The 19,296-nt window shown below is 48.2% G+C and overlaps 9 protein-coding genes across 9 annotated transcripts; 5 read left to right on the top strand and 4 right to left on the bottom strand.

Moving 5' to 3' along the window:
- Positions 1–1,059: 1,059 nt before the first annotated feature.
- Positions 1,060–3,305, top strand: DFJ58DRAFT_664827 (uncharacterized protein; the record flags this gene model as incomplete). Its single annotated transcript, XM_041382465.1, has 10 exons — positions 1,060–1,108; positions 1,194–1,378; positions 1,430–1,476; positions 1,532–1,676; positions 1,731–2,345; positions 2,391–2,508; positions 2,562–2,668; positions 2,725–2,803; positions 2,853–2,942; positions 2,995–3,305. 10 exons carry the CDS (start codon positions 1,060–1,062, stop codon positions 3,303–3,305), a joined length of 1,746 nt encoding a protein of 581 aa, XP_041240690.1.
- Positions 3,306–3,620: 315 nt separating this feature from the next.
- Positions 3,621–5,853, bottom strand: DFJ58DRAFT_717635 (tryptophan synthase beta subunit-like PLP-dependent enzyme; the record flags this gene model as incomplete). Its single annotated transcript, XM_041384379.1, has 14 exons — positions 3,621–3,685; positions 3,822–3,856; positions 3,911–4,063; positions 4,117–4,179; positions 4,232–4,314; positions 4,365–4,468; positions 4,522–4,615; positions 4,663–4,875; positions 5,006–5,041; positions 5,079–5,141; positions 5,226–5,341; positions 5,397–5,442; positions 5,503–5,573; positions 5,631–5,853. 14 exons carry the CDS (start codon positions 5,851–5,853, stop codon positions 3,621–3,623), a joined length of 1,365 nt encoding a protein of 454 aa, XP_041240689.1.
- Positions 5,854–7,253: 1,400 nt separating this feature from the next.
- DFJ58DRAFT_664850 (CoA-binding protein) lies at positions 7,254–7,783 on the top strand (the record flags this gene model as incomplete). The annotated part of the gene is made up of 3 exons (XM_041382468.1): positions 7,254–7,349; positions 7,399–7,545; positions 7,601–7,783. 3 exons carry the CDS (start codon positions 7,254–7,256, stop codon positions 7,781–7,783), a joined length of 426 nt encoding a protein of 141 aa, XP_041240688.1.
- A 53-nt stretch (positions 7,784–7,836) lies between these two features.
- Positions 7,837–9,841, top strand: DFJ58DRAFT_687283 (glycoside hydrolase family 18 protein). The gene is made up of 5 exons (XM_041383323.1): positions 7,837–8,239; positions 8,298–8,385; positions 8,439–8,584; positions 8,641–9,286; positions 9,340–9,841. The coding sequence occupies exons 1-5, from the start codon at positions 8,046–8,048 to the stop codon at positions 9,517–9,519; spliced, it is 1,254 nt and encodes a 417-aa protein (XP_041240687.1). The 5' UTR covers positions 7,837–8,045; the 3' UTR covers positions 9,520–9,841.
- Positions 9,842–9,902: 61 nt separating this feature from the next.
- Positions 9,903–11,733, bottom strand: DFJ58DRAFT_28349 (NUDIX hydrolase domain-like protein). The gene is made up of 7 exons (XM_041379656.1): positions 11,636–11,733; positions 10,977–11,574; positions 10,809–10,921; positions 10,659–10,755; positions 10,461–10,604; positions 10,321–10,408; positions 9,903–10,262 (listed from the first exon to the last, which is right to left on the bottom strand). The coding sequence occupies exons 1-7, from the start codon at positions 11,644–11,646 to the stop codon at positions 9,976–9,978; spliced, it is 1,338 nt and encodes a 445-aa protein (XP_041240686.1). The 5' UTR covers positions 11,647–11,733; the 3' UTR covers positions 9,903–9,975.
- A 1,045-nt stretch (positions 11,734–12,778) lies between these two features.
- On the top strand, positions 12,779–12,982 carry DFJ58DRAFT_664819 (uncharacterized protein; the record flags this gene model as incomplete). Its single annotated transcript, XM_041382464.1, has 1 exon — positions 12,779–12,982. One exon carries the CDS (start codon positions 12,779–12,781, stop codon positions 12,980–12,982), a length of 204 nt encoding a protein of 67 aa, XP_041240685.1.
- Positions 12,983–12,989: 7 nt separating this feature from the next.
- On the bottom strand, positions 12,990–15,272 carry DFJ58DRAFT_907256 (uncharacterized protein; the record flags this gene model as incomplete). Its single annotated transcript, XM_041395051.1, is given in 5 exon segments — positions 12,990–13,194; positions 13,249–13,678; positions 13,728–13,767; positions 13,787–14,891; positions 14,913–15,272. The coding sequence occupies 4 exon segments, from the start codon at positions 15,270–15,272 to the stop codon at positions 13,255–13,257; spliced, it is 1,929 nt and encodes a 642-aa protein (XP_041240684.1). The 3' UTR covers positions 12,990–13,194; positions 13,249–13,254.
- A 336-nt stretch (positions 15,273–15,608) lies between these two features.
- DFJ58DRAFT_664803 (mitochondrial carrier domain-containing protein) lies at positions 15,609–16,827 on the top strand (the record flags this gene model as incomplete). Its single annotated transcript, XM_041382462.1, has 7 exons — positions 15,609–15,662; positions 15,714–15,749; positions 15,811–15,903; positions 15,950–16,166; positions 16,223–16,479; positions 16,542–16,711; positions 16,761–16,827. 7 exons carry the CDS (start codon positions 15,609–15,611, stop codon positions 16,825–16,827), a joined length of 894 nt encoding a protein of 297 aa, XP_041240683.1.
- A 281-nt stretch (positions 16,828–17,108) lies between these two features.
- On the bottom strand, positions 17,109–17,804 carry DFJ58DRAFT_731237 (uncharacterized protein; the record flags this gene model as incomplete). Its single annotated transcript, XM_041386014.1, has 4 exons — positions 17,109–17,218; positions 17,271–17,334; positions 17,402–17,515; positions 17,580–17,804. The coding sequence occupies 4 exons, from the start codon at positions 17,802–17,804 to the stop codon at positions 17,109–17,111; spliced, it is 513 nt and encodes a 170-aa protein (XP_041240682.1).
- Positions 17,805–19,296: the final 1,492 nt, after the last annotated feature.

Raw genomic sequence — 19,296 nt, 5'->3', positions numbered from 1 at the left:
AGCAAGGCGATGAACTCGACTTGTTCATTCCACCGTATTGAACCATGCAGCTAGTTGCGAGAATGCAGGGCATGCAGTTGCTACCTGGACAGATGCTACAAGGGACCTTGATAAAAACACGTTTTTGTGATAACGTACTATGTCAATGTTGAAGTGGATGTCTCTTGAGTAGAAGAAAATGAGATTACCGTGATTCCGCGACTTAGTCCATCAGTGATTATGTCCATCCCAGTATTCTGAGAGTCCGAGACGATGATGACTCCGATGACTTGCGTTTGAGAAAGGGAGCTACACTTGAGCTCTGATATATAATGACTCTTCTGCATTTTATAGGCTGCTGGAATGCGGGGTATGCTCAGTATTTGTGGTCTCCTTGACAAGTAAATCATTCAATGAAAGTGTCGTACCGCATGCGTTGCTAGATTACTTCCTCGACATTGTGAACTGGAGGTCGACATTTATTTCAGAGACGCGTAACACCTGGATTGATTGTTGTGGCGTGGACTTCCTCAACATTGTGAACTGGAGCCTGTCGAAATTCATACATTCATATGTGCCACAATGTAGATTGAATATATTGTTGTGGTGTGGTCGAAGACTCGAAGCCCACAAGTTGCCACAACAGCTGAATCAGCTCAATGTCAATAATCCACTTTTGGATAGGGCGGGGAGGCCAAATATGTGTAAATACTCTCCTCCTCGTCTCTGGCATTGGCGCCAGTCAGTACGTTACTGAGACCTTGTACATCTTTCAATTCCTTATTCTAAGACCAATACTTTTGGCTTCCTAATAAGTACCCTGCTGGGATTTCCTTTCCACATTGCAGAACTCCGACGGTCACTCCGCGTCGCACAGCAACTAGCGCGTTCAATATCCTTTCTGTCGCCGACGACGCGTATCGCCTTGGTTTTTGGCAGAGAGCTGAGATACAACTTCTCTGTATGTTCTCCCGCGATCATACGATTGCGTTTGCGCTAACCTGTTTCAGATCGTGAGCCCAGAGCTCCATCGTCTTTCGAGCTCCGGTACCTTGGGCTTGTCCGTCCCTTTCTTCTGGGATGACTGTCTCCCATAGAAAACGACAACACCAGCCGGATGAAATCCAAAGTACGTGGTTCCTTCTACCTATTCCAATAGTATCGTCTGCTTCATGGAATACCTTTCTCACGCTTCATTTACGTAAACTGTGCAGCTGTAAACGAGCCCGGCTTGCAGATTCAATGTGATTGCTGTCAATGCGACTTGACGCATTCCGTTCGTATCAAGTGCGCCGATCCTGTCTGTGAGCCAGGTGATGGCGTGGATATATGCCCCGCCTGCTTTTGCGCTGGCAAAGAGTTCGATAAACATAAAGCAGGCCATGCGTACCGAGTTATTGTATGACATATTCACGCTTGACGCACGTTCTTGTACTGATTGTCATGTTAGGAACTTCACTCGTATCCAATTTTCTCCGCTGACTGGGGAGCGGATGAGTAAGTTACCGTTACCAATCCCTTCCTCATCGCTCCATCTGAAACCTACTTATAGGGAACTCTTACTTATCGAGGGGATATCTCAGGAAGGCCTTGGAAATTGGCAGATGATCGCAGAACACATTGGTACTCGCACAAAAGAAGATGCGGAAGAACACTACAACAGCGTATATGTTGAATCCTCCGATTGGCCACTTCCTGTACGTCTACATATGATTCAAGCCTGTCCCTTCACTGATTGCATTGTATTACAGCGGATGGATGTCGAATTCAATATCGACCCAGATGAATTCCAGGCTCGCAAGCGCAGGCGAATGTCAGCCATGACCACTTCTTTACCTCCACCACCCAAGGTAGCCCCAACCTCCGCTCCTGGTGTACACGAAATTGCCACCTTCCTTCCTGGTAGGCTCGAATTCGAACACGAGCTCGATAATGAAGCAGAGGATCTTGTGAAGGACCTGGAATTTGGAATATGTCATGCATGGGGCGGTGATCAGATTATGGAAGATGAGAACGACGCGGATGTCCGCGCCAGGGTACGGATGCTGGAAGAGCGCAAAACTGTTGCTGGTTCCAGGAACAGCAGTCAACCACCCGTCAATGGTGTCAATGGCATTGTGAATGGCAACGGACATCTTCCAATGAATGGCGATTCACGTGTCAAGTCAGAGGAACCGTCTGGCGAACAGCAGACTTCAACGGAGGACGACCCAAATGCGGAAGAAGCAACTCTGCCTCCTCCATATGAGACGGAAGATTCACTCGCCTTTAAGCTGACTCTGATGGAGATGTACAATCAGCGTCTTGACAAGCGACGAGAAGCCAAAGCTATCATGTATGAACGAGGTCTCTTGGAATACAAGAAGGTATGTCGGCGTGTGTACGCACGTCATAAACTCACTTCTTTTCAGATGCAAGCCGCCGAAAAGAAGCGTCCGAAGGAAGAAAAGGACATCGTTCAGCGGCTCCGACCGTTCGCTCGACTTCAGACTGCTGAGGATTTCGAGGTTTTCACAGCTGATATTCTCTGTAAGAACTTCTAGCATTGTGGTGGAAAGGTGCTGATGATATTGCTGCAACAGATGAAGCCATGCTAAGGAAGAGAATACAAGAACTGCAGCATTATCGACGAATGGGACTTACCACTTCGGCCGATATCGATAAGTTTGAACTCGATTCCATTCGCAGGGTAAGAAATGTTCCACAATTGTTTTCTCAAGTAATGCAACTCACTTGTACGCTTAGACTCAAGCGAAAGCAAATCTATCTCGCGATTATTATTCTTCAGAACGTCTGGCACAGCTTCGTGCATCAGGCAGCACGAGTATGATGTTTCTTCATTGTCTCTGTTTACGTTCTTCACACTGTTGCAGGAGAATCTGAAGGTCGCAAAAGTCACGAGAGAGAATCAACTCCGAAACTTGGGACCCCTGCTGGAACGGGTCCTCCGATCCGCAGACCACGTTCGTTTATTCCATCCGAAAGTGTCATATAATCCCTGACCTTACTATCCAGCCGCCCCTCTCAATCTTGCCAATAGCCCATCCTTGCATTTGCTTACTCCAGCCGAGCAGACCCTCTGCACGCAGCTCCGAATCTTTCCCAAACCTTATCTTATCATCAAGGAGACCCTCGTCCGGGAGTACGCTCGTCGTGGAGGCAAGCTTCGCCGCAGGGAAGCGCGGGATCTCGTCAAGATTGATGTGAACAAGACGAGTCGAGTTTGGGACTTCTTGGTGCAAGCTGGTTTCCTCAAAATCACACCTGACCCGCCGCCTGTTGCTGCTGCTCAGGATACCTCGTATGTATATCACTTTTCCCTGTAGCTGGATAGTAACGAGATTCTCTAGTATGAACGGCATCTCCCATACATCATCAAGTGTATCTCCATCCAAAGAAACACCACGTATCCCACCACATCCTCCCGCAACAGGGAATCTTTCCATTAGTCAAAACGGATTTGGTCACAGACCAATGCCCAACCACACACCATCTAGCATATCTGCCCCACTATGGCCTTCAATTTGACGTCCTTGCTATCTTTATCCCGCCGTCTGTTTGCTTCATCAAGTAGCATTTGTACCATAGCACTCGCATACATCATTTACCATGTGCAACTTATGGATTCATTATTGAGATTTTTAAACTCCAGAACCAGGTTGGGCGATTAGATTGTCGATTATACTGCGGTCGACCGGGATATTAGCTTTACGCAAATATCCATCATTCCTACACAGATGTCAACGTTTCTCCAACCAGACATGAGGTTTTCTTACCAGAACTGACGACAACCCAGGCACAAACGCATTAGGGAGCATTCACTCTTCCCAGATACCATGCACTTACCTTTGAGTAATGTCTGTTGCCAGAGTCACATCTGGGAAGATGGTGAATCACATCATTCATTCCGCGGGTGTCCAGGGAAACCTACAAGATCGTGACAAGCGTTTCACCGTCCCGCCATCCCCTTTTCTTTACGAATTTGATGCATGCCACCAGATTGCAGGCGCTGCTGGAGCCCAGAAATAGACCATCGTTTTGAACGAGGTATCGGGACATGGCAACCGCTTCCACGTCAGTTATCCTTCATTGTCGGTGAGCTCCCCATTGAGGTCGAAGATGAAGGGTTCAACGTACCGGAACGCGTCATCTATGATCGGGATCGCAAGGTCGATGTTATTTGTCATCCGGTTGATTCCTCTGGAGATAGATAAGTCAGAAAGGGCAATAAAAATGATGCTTGTATACGCACATTCCCTCGACTACTGTGTCAACTTGATGCCTTCGTTTTGTTCCTTCAGCTTCTTTGCGGTCGTACATTACGCCGTGCTTGACCTGAAGTTGAGTGAGAGAAAGTCGGGCAGCCAACAAAGACAGGCTTCGACCTTGTTGTAGAGACCGCTGCCTTCTGGGTCTGCTAGGACGACTTGCACCTCCTCATTCATCGATTTAAAAAATTGACCAATGCCTGCGATCGTTCCGCCCGTCCCTAGTTTACATAGTATTGAAAAACCGGACAAGTTGAATAAAACACACGCGCACCTGCTCCAGATACGAATGCATCGATATGACTATTAGTTTGACGCCAGATTTCCGGACCAGTCCCGTTGTAATGGGCTTCAAAATTACTGCGATTCTATGCATACGTGAGTTTAGTTATCATTTATTTATCAAGGTGAGCACCTCGAATTGGTCGGCAAAGAAGCCCCTTGGCTTGCTTAGCAGATCTTCATCCAGCGGGTCGTCAATGGTGCCTTCTGCATTAACGTGCGACGACGTAGTCGTGACAACTACAGATGCAGAACCTGTATGGAGCTCGTGGTTGGCATGAGCGTCCTCCAAGCCTCTCATTATATCCGAACGTCCGAATTCGATGGCTGCTCGCCTGGCGATATTCTTTTTGCAAATTTGTGAACTTTCATTGCGCAACTTTCCTCAACAAAGAAATTAGTACTCACCACATACTGCGATTATCATGTCGATCCCGTTAAATAAATAAAATGGTGACCATGGTATGAGCTCGCACCTGTTTTTTGTCGACGATGCTCGCAGGACGAACACGCTGAACATCAGCTCCAAGGGCCTGCAAAGCAGTTCACCTTCTCCTGGGCAACATCATCCGGCATGATAATCGCTAAGAAACATGAGATAGGGTTCAACAGCTCGAGGAATTTGCCTACTTGTATCATATCCCCTGCAACATCATGTTATCAGATGCGATGTTCTCGCACCAGAAATAGGGTCACTTGCCTTGCCTTGGCTATCGTCGCTATTGAAATGCCAGTAGATCCAACAGTGCCTTCAAAGATACGGGATCCAGTGTGAGGGTGCAGCAAACCTTGCCGCTCCGCGTCCTCGATTACTTCATATTCGCAAGATAATGAGTTTTTAGGTCGATTGCTGTGTGACAAACTCACTGCGCAGAGCAACTCGGTCCTTGACACTCCCTCCAGGATTCAGAAACTACAAATTGCGGAAAAGTTGGAAAATGATTAAAGGGGCATGTTCTAGCTCGAAACACACCTCTGCCTTTCCAAGAATCTCGACTCCCAAAGCATCACTCAATGAGTCGATCCTCACCAAAGGCGTATTTCCTGGACCGTTCAAACTTCGATACCCTGGAAGAACGCTCAAACGACTAAGTCACACACCTATCAACCCAGTGACACCATGTACAACTTCATCGCTTCTCAACACAATTGGCCGAAACTCGTGTTGCTCCTGTGAAAGGCTTTGACGTCGTCGAGAACGCCAATATGATGATAGGGATGTCGACGTTACGGACAAAGTAAACCCGATGAGGACGCCGAACGTAATATAACGAACAACCGCGTTGGAATACCAGGGAGGCAAAGCCAACTCAAAAAGTTTCATGGCATGAACTGAACAAGATCCTTGAAGTACATGCTCAAACTTATAATTGACCGCAGGACTCCAACACCTGGTATCTGCATGGTATACGCTAATTCAAGGGCAATCATAGCGAGCTAGCTACTCAATATAAGACCGGGACACCTCTAGCGAAGCTTGCAAGTAATTGATTTGCCATAACAAATTTTCATAAAGTCAAACAAATTTATATTGGGCAATTACAATACGATACAAGTAGGAATCCATCAGACAGACGCTCAACTCGCTGGCTCCGTTTCACTAAACTGCAAGCAGTCGCGCGAAAGACAGAACCAAACGTCCTCGAGACCCCACGTAAACGCGAGACCATGTTCTCTGTCGAACGAGAGAGCGCGAATGTCATCGAGTGGATTTAAGGATGTGGCATGTGTAAACATGCGAGACTCGAGTTAGTTTCTATAAAATAGATCCTAGCTGAGTATGTTCTAAGGATTCAATTACTTGGATGAAAGGTTTATATATCTTTTCGACCTGGTCCGTGCGCGACACTCCCACGGCTCACTCACTACCGCGTTGCCACACGCTTAACATGCATGTGCACTCTGCACGGCGGTCCATTGATCTCTATGGCAGGTTGTTGAGGTCCTGCGAAATACTACCCATCTGGCTGACTTGATGGTTTTCAACGGGAAGAATAACGACCTAGTTCACAGATCAAGTTGCGTTGTGAGATTGTTCTCTTCTCTACTCACAACGCATGACACATGTACATGATGTACATGCACCTCTCTGTTCCGTTTCCGCCTTGATCAAGCCCATCCGACAGAAATACAAATCAGAAACGTATGTACCTTGCACCCTTCCTCGCCGACCCTCCGGATGGTATGGATCGCTTTGCTCAGAAGATATCGCCCACCTCGTACATCGTTTGGTCTTTGCGTCTGTTCCGCGTCTTTGGTAACCATTACTTTCGGCGATGGATTATTCCGTGGTCGTGACACAGTCCAACGAAATGCCGCCAGCACTATGGTGCGCACGACCTTCGGAATTTCCTCTCGTCGGGGACCTGTTTACGTTGCGGACTGAATGGTCGGTAAAAATTATTTGGGTAAAATGTTTATTTCTACACACACCGTATCTATCCCCTCTAATTCGATTGTTTTTGCAGGGATCAGTAGGGACCAGTGCTGTTCAAGGCTGTTGATATATTTGCCACATCCCGCCACGTGAATTAGTCTCCCCTAGGCATCCAATCGTATTATACTGTGAATTTTCAACTCCAAGCATAAGCACGAAATGAAAGCCAAGATCTACATGCGTCATGGCGTCACAACGGCTATAAATGGATTATTTCCTTGTCAAGCACGTCATTCCCAAGTCTCACAGCTGTGGCTGTAGATATGCATCTCAGGTTTCTTTCCACCATGACAAACACAATTCAAAAGCAAAAGCTCTTTTTGTCATTTCCGCGCTATGCCGTGGTCGGTGCCTCTACAGACCAGTCAAAGTTCGGCACGAAGGTACTCCTTACTTCAGCATTTGTCACAAACATGACAATATCGTCTATAGGTTTTGCAATGGTATATTCAGCGGAACAAACCAGTAACCCCGGTCCACCCGTCGAATGACGAGTTGGAGGGCATAAAGACCATACGGTCTTTAACCGACCTTCCAAACCCAACCGAAACGTCACTGAGTATCATAACGCCCGCTAGGGTCAGTAGTATGTTGCCACATTCACAGCTTCACTACTGAATATGTGTTTGACAAGATCACTATCGATCTGCTCAAGCAAGTCGAGGAGCTTTCGATTCCCGCTGTCTGGTGCCAGCCAGGAGCAACTGATGTTGCTTGCGTTCAGTACATCAAAGACAACGGGATGTCTGACCGTGTACTTTTCGAAGGGGAGTGTATACTGAGAGATGGTGACGGGGTCTTGCAGGCAATGTTATAATATTCATGAATGCACTATCATTGCCCTATGAAGTTGCCTTTTCCGCATTCTGGCAGATCATCGGATAGTCTGCGATCACCGGCAAGTCCGATCGATTGACCGCTTCTATGATACTAGAGTCCGAGTCACTCGTACCGCAAGATCATCCAACTGCCAGTCTGCAACCACGTGGATCGCTATTAATTTAGTCCCAAACGAGCCAAGGAATCAAGATATAAGAAGTTGTCTCTGTGATCACAATATTCTCCTTCAGGCTCTCGTCATGCTATTCGCATTCCTTTTACCGCTTCTTGCCCTGACTAATGTAAGCGCCAGCCCTCTTACCCCCCGTTCCATTGCCGCCCATTCCACTACACCCGTCAAAGCAACTTGGTATGCGGGATGGCATGCGACTGAAGGATTCCCGCTCTCTTCAGTTAGCTGGGACAAGTACAACACGCTGTACTACTCATTTGCGTAAGTTACCTGTATTGGCGTAAATGCAAATAGCTTCGATTAACGCGATCAATCTTAGAGAGACCACTCGAGATGTCAATAATCTGAGCCTGTTAGGCTCTGATGGCGAAATGCTCCCTCAGTTTGTCTCTGAGGCCCATGCACACGTGAGCAAATAAGAATTTGCTGCTCCTACACTTGTAATCTAACCCATGCGCAGGGTGTCGAGGCCCATATTGCTGTCGGAGGCTGGACTGGGAGCATGTGGTTCTCTTCTAACCTTGCCACTGCCAAAAACCGGACGGCATTTGTCAAGACCGTGGTAGATTTTGCTTCACAGTACAAGCTCGATGGCATCCAATTCGAGTAGGTTGGTTCCTGTGAATCTGACATCACGCACTGACCTAAGTCGTCCTTAACAGCTGGGAGTCCCCGAACGATCAGGGAATTGGCTGTAACACTATTAGCGTGCACGACACGGCAAATTTCCTCGCGTTCCTCCAAGAGCTTCGCCAAAACCCAGTGGCGGCAAAGCTCACCCTCTCGGCCGCCGTAGGACTGGGACCGTTCTTTAATGCTACAGGAAGTCCTTTAACTGACGTCACTGGATTTGCGAAGGTCCTCGATTACGTCGCCGTGATGAATTACGACGTTTGGGGCCCTTGGTTCTCGACTGTGGGGCCTAACGCACCGTTGAACGACACCTGCGCCGCGCCCGCGAACCAACAGGGCTCTGCTGTTTCTGCAGTCAAGGCGTGGACGAACGCAGGGATGCCAGTCAACCAGATCGTACTCGGTGTTGCTTCCTACGGTCACTCATTCAGCGTCCCTCCCTCTAAAGCCTTCACATCCGGCGCGAAGACGCTAGCTGCATACCCTACTTTCAACGCCTCCAACCAGCCCTTGGGTGATGCATGGGATAACACTGGTTCTGTTGATGTCTGTGGCGTTTACGAGGGCCCAGGTGGCACTTTCAACTTCTGGGGCCTCATCGACAACGGTTTCCTCACCAAAGAAGGCAAGCCTGCTGATGGCATCCACTATAGATATGACACCTGCAGTCAGACGGTAATATTATTTTGCGCCCTGAAGGAATAGTGCTCATTTCATTGCTTTTACAGCCGTATGTGTACAATGAGACCTCGCAAGTTATGATCTCCTTCGACAACGCCCAATCGTTTGCTACCAAGGGCAAATATATCAAGGACACCAAGATGCGCGGTTTCGCGATGTGGGAGGCGGGTGGTGATCACAATGATATGCTCCTCGACTCTATCATCGATGCTTTTGAGTGTGCTTAGATTCGTCTGCGCTATTTAAGGTCTGGAACCACTGCCAAATCACGTTCGTTTACATAGATATGACCACGTACGTTACACTCTTTATCGCGATTACGCTCTTTGCCAGTCTATCAGCACTTATTGTCTGAAAGGACTTCCCTTTGTTTACTGTGCGGCCGCCGCTGCATCCTTAGCCGCGACGCCTTTATCTTTCGTTACACGGCTACAGTAACCTTACAGTTTGAGTAGTTAGTCCATATACTTATTCTTTAGTTAGTTCCGAATCACTATTGATTCCTATTCGAAACTCGTATTGTAGATATCTATTACTCTCATCTCCTTCAGTTTCCTCCGATGTAGTCACTAGGAAGCACCCCCAGGCTGGTAACCTTTGTGGCGCAGAGTCTCACACTAAATGAATAGATTGAATCATACCCACATCTATTTATATGTCATGCTTCTATAGAATCTACTAATTCACATGCATGCCTTGGCTGTAGACCCGCTCTCTAATAGCATCTTTGCCTTTCCTTCTGCCCAATGCTGAATGAGAACCCCCGCGATTGCAGTTGGCGCGGGTATCCTGAAGGGTGGCTCGTCGTTGTTATTAACTTCTACAGACTGATCTTGAGATTTCGCCGACGTGGAGTTGTCGGGACCATCTTGGATCTCCCCGATCTTCTTGTGGTCACGACGGGACAAGTGAGTTCCACTAGCATGTCTCAAGACAGTAAGAATTTCTTCTCTGGTGTACCATCGAGCATCTATGGCACATCCCAGAGTCAAACTACAACATCAACGTTTCAGTAGCAGACCACTGACCTTCAAGTTCGTTATCCAAATCTGTACGGATTGGTGCAGAAGAATCAGCGGTTGCATAATAGCCAACCATCAAATTGGCTGGATATGGCTAAAATATCGAGATTGATAGGTTGGAGTTCTGCTGTGCAGAGTTGACGTACCCAAGGCTGTCCAGAGTGATATCGGATATTCCAGACCTTCACTCCAGCCTCCTCCCACATCTCCCGCTTGACGGCGTCCTCGAAGGACTCGCCTGGCTCGATGAAGCCAGCAAGCGCGGAGTAGAATTTACCGGGGAATTTTTTCTGTTACGTGCCACGTTAGGAAATACAACTTGTATTGAAGACCGGCATGCGAACATTTCTCCCGAGAAGGACTTTCTCTCCTGATTCATCAATGGCGAGCATGATTACAACGGGGTCCGTTCGGGGATGAGCAAAGTTATGCAGCCCTCGCCTTCATGTCATATAAGTGATTGTTTCCGACGCAGTCACGGTGTTGGAACGAACCCAGAGGGACAAGGTTTCCTATCCGTGTTATCGGCCCAAGGAAGTAGAGATGTACAGCTCAACTTCCATCCAGCCCACAAGGAATATACAGGTGAACCGCAAGCAGGACAGAACTGTATCATCACATTTCCCGTATAAGGCTTCTGTTCTGCAAATACTGCCACGTACCTTGTTCCTTTGGTTCCAGTCTACCATACTCCGAGCCTCCGCAAATATCGCTGCGGTATATGCATCGAGGCTTGACATCGCCGCACGTGGCTCCATAAAAGCCAGTGTCGATCCATCCTTTACAAGCCCAGTGTTCTCTATGGCTTCATTAACCTTGTTCTCATCTAGGTCCGCGACATCCGCGGAAAAGTAAGGGGTTCCAGTGAGTTTCGCAACAGCAGAATGGGGATCTTTGAATTCGGAAGATGGGAGAGCACTTCCTGAAGTTTCCGTCTCTTTCAAACCAAGGAACACTACTGAAGGACCACGGACTCGGGCAGCCTGAAGAACGGGTGCATCAGATGCGCAATGTTCCCCTTCCTGCTCGCCTTGACCAAAGAACGGCTCTGCACCGAGCAAGGGTCTAACGTCCTCGGTGGTCAATAACGCCAGACTTCGTTTCTGTGTATTACCAGGATGAGAAGCGATAAGTGGCTGGCCTCCATTAAATAAGATCCACCTCGTAGCAGGTGAAACAACGACTGCATTGAGGAATGAATGAGAAGTCCGCAGCCATGATAGACGATTGAGAGGTGATCCCGCAAGGAAATTTGTAAATCTGGGAGACAAAATCCATCCGATCAGAACGATGTGTCACGTATGTAAATCATTACACTGACGCTTCGGCCATCTTGCTGATGTGCAGTGCTCGGAAGGGTATGGTTGCAGACAAGAGGCGGCCGCAAGCGGGTCACGCGTGGAGTCATGATTAGTTAACACGGTCCCCTCAAGGCCTCAAGGCCCAAGCACACACTGCCGCAGCTCGGACCAAACGACAGACCATAAAATTGTAATTATGCCTTGTTCTAACGTCAATTCTTACCCCGCATTTCATTACTTCCATTCCCCGGAACTAAGCCAGTGGGCGCCCATGTAATGATATCGAACCTTACGGAACTGCGAGCGTGTAGACAAGTCCATTGTACCAGTTGCAGGTACTCGCCAATCTTATCTTGTTTCTGCACAGTTGACGCACATGTTCCGCTTAAGATGAAGTCGTACAATGTACATTGATCTTCCCATACTTGGGTTACAATGCATGTGCAAGGTGATTTCGAAGTAGAACGCTTCTTCTCCGTGCTTCCCGTGCCTATTAACCGGTCAAAGCTTGGTGGGTGGTACTCCAATCAGAACGAAGAACAGTGCCTTGTTGGCACTTGGGTCCCTGACACCCAGGCTATTCACCGCAGCTATGCCGCGTTTGCCACACTCGTGGGTCTGGCTGATCCCCTGACTCACTCTCCTAGCTCCCATTGAACCATGAGGCAAGTCATTCTGTCACCCTGTGAACTTCAGACAATGGACACCATGACATGTATTGATGCAATTTGCACGAGGCGTTCTAACACAGCGCTCATTCCATGAAAGTTACGTGCGCCGTCCGCCTTGAAACTGCCTTTTACGGCAATTCGTTTATTCACTACCCATTTTCGGCTACTACGCGAAGTCTTGCGCTCATCGCAGAAGGCCTAGATATACCGTCCGGTAGTCTATCCGCCAGCTTTGATCCTTCCATATACGGCGAACAACAATGGAGAGTTTGCCCTGGTATGCCTCGAGATTCGACCCGCTCCCGCAGACGGAAAGAAATAAGATTTGGTCCACTAACCAAACCTTGTATAAAAGTCCAATCACCCGGTTCCTGTCCATGTCCCACCTGTTTGATGTTTGAACCTTGAGCTGCCGTACGCCAATTTTGCTACATCGGTTTCTCTAGTATTTCCGAATCCTGAACTCGTATGTTTTCTGAACTCTAGAATGCGATGACGTCCGACCCCCGCCCAAAACAAGATGGGAATACCATGACAGGGTCATTATATCACGCAAACTTATCGCCCGCTCAAGTCATTGCGGAAGCGTGGCGACGCGAGTCTCCACAAAGCCAAGAATTTTGGCGGCAAGCAGAGGCAAAACGCAAAGAACTCTACACAATACCCAGATCACCTAACCCACGGGGAAAGATGTAGGGTCCATATCTTGATGATGGCATGACTAGTAAGCGACCACCTCCATGAATTTTAGTTCGTTACTCACGTTGCTACCATGCTATTGCCATTCAGGTTCTTCGCATTCTGTGTACATATTTTCATTACTTTGGACGTTATCAACAATTGTACGATTAGATAGATGCATTACAGATGGGCTGAAGGCTGCCGAACATGCCTGGGAGGTGGCAGAAGCTAGAGTACTAATTATCAGATTGATACGTACTTGGCACACTCGCAATACCTACACAAGATTATTGTCCCAACGTTGAAGGGACTTCGGTTCCGACAGTTGATCTGTCATTGTCGTCATTGTCCAGCTCGTCGTAATCCTCTTCATAGTCCTCTTCCTGTTCTTCCAACGCAGCCTCTGCCTCTGCCTGTGCTTGAGCTGCAGACGCAGCATTAGCGATTGCCTGCTCCAAAAGTCGCGCTTGTTCCTCCGAAAGACCATACAGTGATAGCGGCGGGGCAGAAACATTTGCACTGTCCGCGGCTGGATCATTATTCGGAGCGTAATATCCGTCGTCCAGAGAGAGAGGCTGCGAATCGGCCATGCTAGGATTGGCAGCGCTCACCGCTGAATTATCTTGTTGAGTTTGCGAAGACGGCATATTTTGCAGCTGGGCCCTAGCGATGACGCTAGCCAAGGTCGCTTGACCTCCAGCCGGTTCGAACCTGCATGGGTGGAATATTATGATCCGCTGTTGTTCCTAGCGCGCTCGACACATGCGCTTGCAACGTCTTATGGAGACTAAGCACAGCCTCTTGTGCATGGCCGATGACGTTGCCAGTCCATTTCCCCTTCCTCTGGGCCCCAATCATCACCAAACGTTCCGTAACTTGCTGTGGACGCCACAGAATGCGTCGCAATATCAGCCCACATCCGTGTTCGTCGACCTTCCCGCACTGCATCGTCCCCACCTTCCTTGTCCAGTTCGACTTCTTTGATTGCCGCGTTGACACATGCTTCTCCTTTGCCACCACGAGCCGCACTGCTGTTTTTGTGCCTCTTTATTGCGTCACGCCGCGAGAATAACTTGTAGCAGCCAGCACACTGGTACCCCGTCTTGTCGTGTAGTTTGGCATGGCGTCTCAGGTCGTGATTTCGGGCAAAAGAGGCAGGACATGCAGCACAACGATATGGCCTGTGCACTGCGTGCACTTGTTGGTGTGCTCGTAGGCTAAACAATCGCGCGAAAATCTTGCGGCAACCTGGAACTAGGCAGGGATATACTGCGGTACCAATGTCGCTGAAAGGGACAGGCTGGGGGCCAGTTCCCGGCGGTATCCATGGGCGGGGAGGATACATCGATACGTCAGGGGGTTGAATATGAGCGTGCGGTGGGACAGCGGTGGGACCAATGGGACTACCACTCAGGACTCCAACCACCTGAATGAGTCCACTGATCTCCTGTAAGGCGTTTGTCTCAGGTCCTCCTCTCGCAGAAGAAGTGACCGCAAAAAGAAATATTTGGTGTAACTGTAGCTGGATTGAGGATATGATCGACGGGTCTGGCGGGCCCTTGGAATGTGGATGGGAGGCTAGAGTTTCTGAAACCGCGCGAACTGCGTCTGTTATCTGGCTCTGTAAATGACCATGTGCAAAAGTTGGCCGTTTGAAAGCTCGTGGCTCGTTCCTCTGCCGTTCTTCTTCGGTCTCGTCGCGTTTCCTCTTGCCCTTGTCTAGCTGTAGTGCGGGCGCATTGGAATGACGCATTGCGGCAAAAAGAGTGTCGGAGCGAGCCAAAGATACAAGGGTCATGCTGAGTGTTTTTGCAAGCTCTTTGGAAATTGTCCCAGCAGAAACTGTGTGACTGAGTATTTCCAGAACGCTGGTGCCCGCACCAGGAACGACTGCAGACGCTAGAGTTGAGTGAACCAGAGGATCCTTTCCAGCAATGTTCAGCACGTTCCCCATTGTCTTCAAGGCGGCCTCTTCCTTCTTGAACGATGTAGATGATTGGGGAGGCGGTTGTGTGATTGGGACTGGAGAAGGAACCGCAGACGGAACACCACCATGTGGTGGTGCACCAGGAGTTGACGCCGTCGTAGTGACGTTTACGCGGTCTGCCTGTGCTTTACTAATGTCCGCCCATAGTTGTTCCTTCAACCGACGTGCAATTTCCTCCGCTTCCTCTTCTCCGTCATCGTAGTCATCGTCATCATAATTTTCGTCCTCTTCAACCCATTCATCTACCTCCTCATCTCCAATATGTTTAGTAGTCGAGTTTGCTGTCGTGTCTGTTTCCCCGGAGCTAGGTTCAGTCATGAGTACTGGGAGATGCTTAATGGAAGGTCATAAGTATAGTCTTGATTATGGTCGGGTGCAGACCGGAGTAATTATATACTGAACTTCATCGATTCATCATCAATGTAGCCAACCGTCCATCTTATTGAGTATCACACTTGTTATGCTGTGTCTCTACGTATCATATTCGTGGCAATGAGCTGGCTAGCATGAGTTAGGGTTACGTCTGCGCGTGCGCTAGTAGTCGGCAATTACTTTTTGTGCGAAACTCCGCGATTTGCATAACCGCCAGCTGTTTATCTCAAGGTTTCAGAGTCACACTTAGGTTAAATTTCCCTCAGGAATAACCAGTCGCAAATGTCGAACACAATCAAGGACCTTGCGGCTGGAACAGCTGGAGGAATAGCTCAGGTGCGTATGAAATAGGCTCAGTGCTACGTGTTGACTCAACTCGCGTATTAGGTCCTTGTCGGACAACCCTTCGACATCGTGAAAGTGGTGAGAGTGGCTATAAAATCCAAGCAAGGATACTTGCATACCCATTATGACTCTCCCTCAGCGCATGCAAACTTCGGCAAAGGGCACTTACAGTGGCATGCTGCATTGCGCTGGCGGTATCTTGAAAAATGAAGGGCCTCTGGCATTCTATAAGGTAACGCTCTTGTCACTCTACGCTGTTCCTTCTCACATTCTGGTAGGGCACGTTAACACCATTACTGGGAATTGGTGTCTGTGTATCGATACAATTTGGAGTACTCGAGTATGCAAAACGGATATTTACGGCTCGGAATCTAGCTAGAGGTGAAGGGGGAGAAGAAGGAAAGATGCTTGGTGGGGGGCAGCTGGTCATTGCTGGAGTAGCGGCAGGGCTTGCCAATGGTGTGGTGTCTGGTCCGGTGGAACACATTCGCATTCGTGAGTCCCCTGTGTTATGTGTATGACTAGTATCTGACTTTTAACCTCTTCTTTAGGTCTGCAGACACAGTCAAACACGAATCCAATATACAAAGGTCCATTTAACGCAATGAAACAAATCGCCTCACAACACGGCATTGCCGCACTATTCAAAGGACAAGCTGTTACCTTTTTACGTGAAGCGACAGGCTACGGCGCCTACTTCTTGGTATACGAAAAGCTTGTACAACGCGAAATGACCCAGAAGGGCATACGACGGGACCAGATTAACCCTATGAACTCCGTTTTGTACGGCGCGACAGCTGGATACGCCGTAAGTCCCATCCCCTCTACCCAGTGCATGTTCGCGTGTACATTGAGCTAATTCCGCGATAGCTTTGGGCGGTGATATACCCTATAGATGTGATCAAATCTAGAATGCAGACTGATGGATTTACCCCTTCTACTGGACAAAAATATGCCTCGGCACGGGATTGTGTGCGGAAAGTTTGGAGAACTGAGGGAATTGGCGCATTTACACGTGGTCTGGGGCCCACTTTGATTCGGTACGTATCTGATTTCTCAGAAATGTTTCACTAACTCATGGTTCACTAGTTCACCATTTGCGAACGGGGCGACGTTCCTTGGATTTGAGATGGCTAGTAGACTGCTTTATTCATAATTATCGAGGATTCAACTCCCGCACGTCAATGGGACACGCTCTCTATGGTGGATCAGTCCGCTTATATTTTCATATTTTAGATCGCACTAGAACAACAATGTGCAGACACATGAGTTTTCTTGTATTCACATCTCTGTGCTATGGTGTGGCACAGGAATATAAATTAATTGACGATCATAATGACTGCCCAGGTTAATGCAGCGAAACAGTGCACGCGAGTGTCGTGAGTAAGGTTGTACCTACCACGCAGAGGAGACACCTGTTGACAGCTTGAGGTCAGTCTAAACGGAATCGGCCGCTTCAGTGAAGAAGGTAACCGTGGCTTCATCTAGTGGCGATTCCAGTGGAACAGCGATGGCGCTAATGCGAGCGTCAGATGGTACATCGTCATCTGCGGTCAGTTCATGAGTTATGTACATCGAGAGGCACGAGTTTGAACGGACACTCGACTGGTTGAACATCTTCCTCTACAGAAAGTAGCCACCTCCTCAGCTTTTCAGATGAGCTCTAGCCAATTATTAGAGTATGCTGCGAACAATCAAGGTGACACAATCATACCCTGGTTTGCCTATACAAATTTATGGCTGCTGCTGCTACGAGCAGTCGAAGGGAACGATATCTCGAGAACAATTTCACAGGATGGAAGAATGTCTTTTGGGTTTCCAGCTCTTTTCTCTCTCAGTGTAACCTTCAACGCTGTTCAGTAACATGTTAACAGTGTGGCACATGAAGCATACCTAGCATATTGCCACTTCCTCCTTGGTATCCGCAAAGATCGATTCCAACTCTGTCAAATTCCCTGCCATGTCACGTATCTTGAATAATTCATCCAATGTAGCTTCAATAACTATAGCCACTTGATCTAGATTGTCAATGCGTTTCATTTTCATGAGAGGGAATATCGATGGATCATATTGAGAAGGGGAGCCAAGGTTCATGGGAATGACGATAGTTTGGCGTTCTTGCTCGGAGGACATCGTTGGCGAGAAATTGAATCAGAAACCATGGCTTATAGAAGGTCTTATATATGAACAGAGATGTTGTGGAAATCCAACAAGGGAATAGTCAATGACTGTGATATGTGAAACATCTAGTACACCTTATGTAGAACTTCGAAGACTTTTTAATTATGTACTTGCTATATCGAGTAGAATCATAATGGGATGGGTCCTTGTGTTATGCTGGAGCGATCCGGGGCCATTCACTGCCTCATGCACTCTGTTTCAGCATCTTCCTATGAAGGCACTTTCCTTGCCGAAGGGCCAGAGTACTACAAGACGAAGGTCGAGCTCAAGGCAGAAGAGGCTGCAGAAAATCAGAGACGCAGAGCTCGCAAGGGAGCTCGAACTTTTTGGACAAGAACACGATCGTCCCTGACTCGGATTCGTCCAGGAGCAAAGTTTGTCGGTATATGAAACCTGGTGTCGACAATATCTATGGTTGAAGAATCAAGGCCATTTACTTCGTTCTCGGTACGCACCGGATTGGGTGCCATCTGGGGAGGGTACCGAGCGCAATCCGTTTACTTGTGAAGATGGACGTCTTTGCGGGTAAGAGATGTTTGGGCGCTTCACTTCTGTGCTATGGTGTGGCACAGGGATATAAATCAATTGACGATCACAATGACTACCCAGGTTAATGCAATGAAACAGCGCACGTGAGCGTCGTGAGTAAGGTTGTATCTACAACCCAGAGGAGACACCCATTGACAGCTCGAGGTCAGTTTGAACTTCCCGACAACTCCTCGACAGGCTGAACAACATGTGATGCAGCACTGATGCCACTGATGTTTACGATACGCCGGACAGACCAAAACCACTGGGTCGTTGGACCACAAAGTCACAATTCAGGTCGTCCTGCAGTCCTCACGCTCGCATCGGAGCGTTGAGACTGCCAGTAAGCTGCCTTGACATATGTTCTCCATGATACATAAGGGCTCAGAGTGGGTATTCGTCCCAGGTTGTGGCATAGGCTTCAAACCCTTGAAATGTAGTCTAAATGATACCCCGCTCGTGGATCTCGCACCCACGACAGCTGCGGAAGAAAAATAATCACTACTGCTGGTTCAAGGATTGTGACTGTATCCTCGATCTCTATTTGCTCCAGGCTTGGTTGCCACCCACAAGAACCACTGGAGTGTGAGATTTAGATCGTGGATGTCAGCGTCCCTAGCTCTCTCCCTCCGCAGCACACTGCACTTAATGCATTAACGAGCCATGTGCACACAGGAATCGTCAATAATAATATTATGTGCTCTTCTATGCTTTGTTAGGCTCCAACATCAAGTGGAATTGCGTATCATCCGGCTGCGTACCTGATTTCAGGCCAAGTTTCACGTCATGTCGCTTGTGTACTGCAAATAACATATCTTCAGCTGGATTTTAATGTCCTACAGTCCCCCAGACACGAATATATTACTATAGGGATGCTTGTCTTTGTTCCAGTAACAGGTTTTTGTGTTTTTCCTGC

This window comes from Suillus subalutaceus (assembly GCF_016647625.1).
Source record: "Suillus subalutaceus strain FC151 chromosome Unknown DFJ58scaffold_102, whole genome shotgun sequence".
Classification (NCBI taxonomy): domain Eukaryota; kingdom Fungi; phylum Basidiomycota; class Agaricomycetes; order Boletales; family Suillaceae; genus Suillus; species Suillus subalutaceus.
This window is presented reverse-complemented; position numbering and strand designations above follow the sequence as displayed.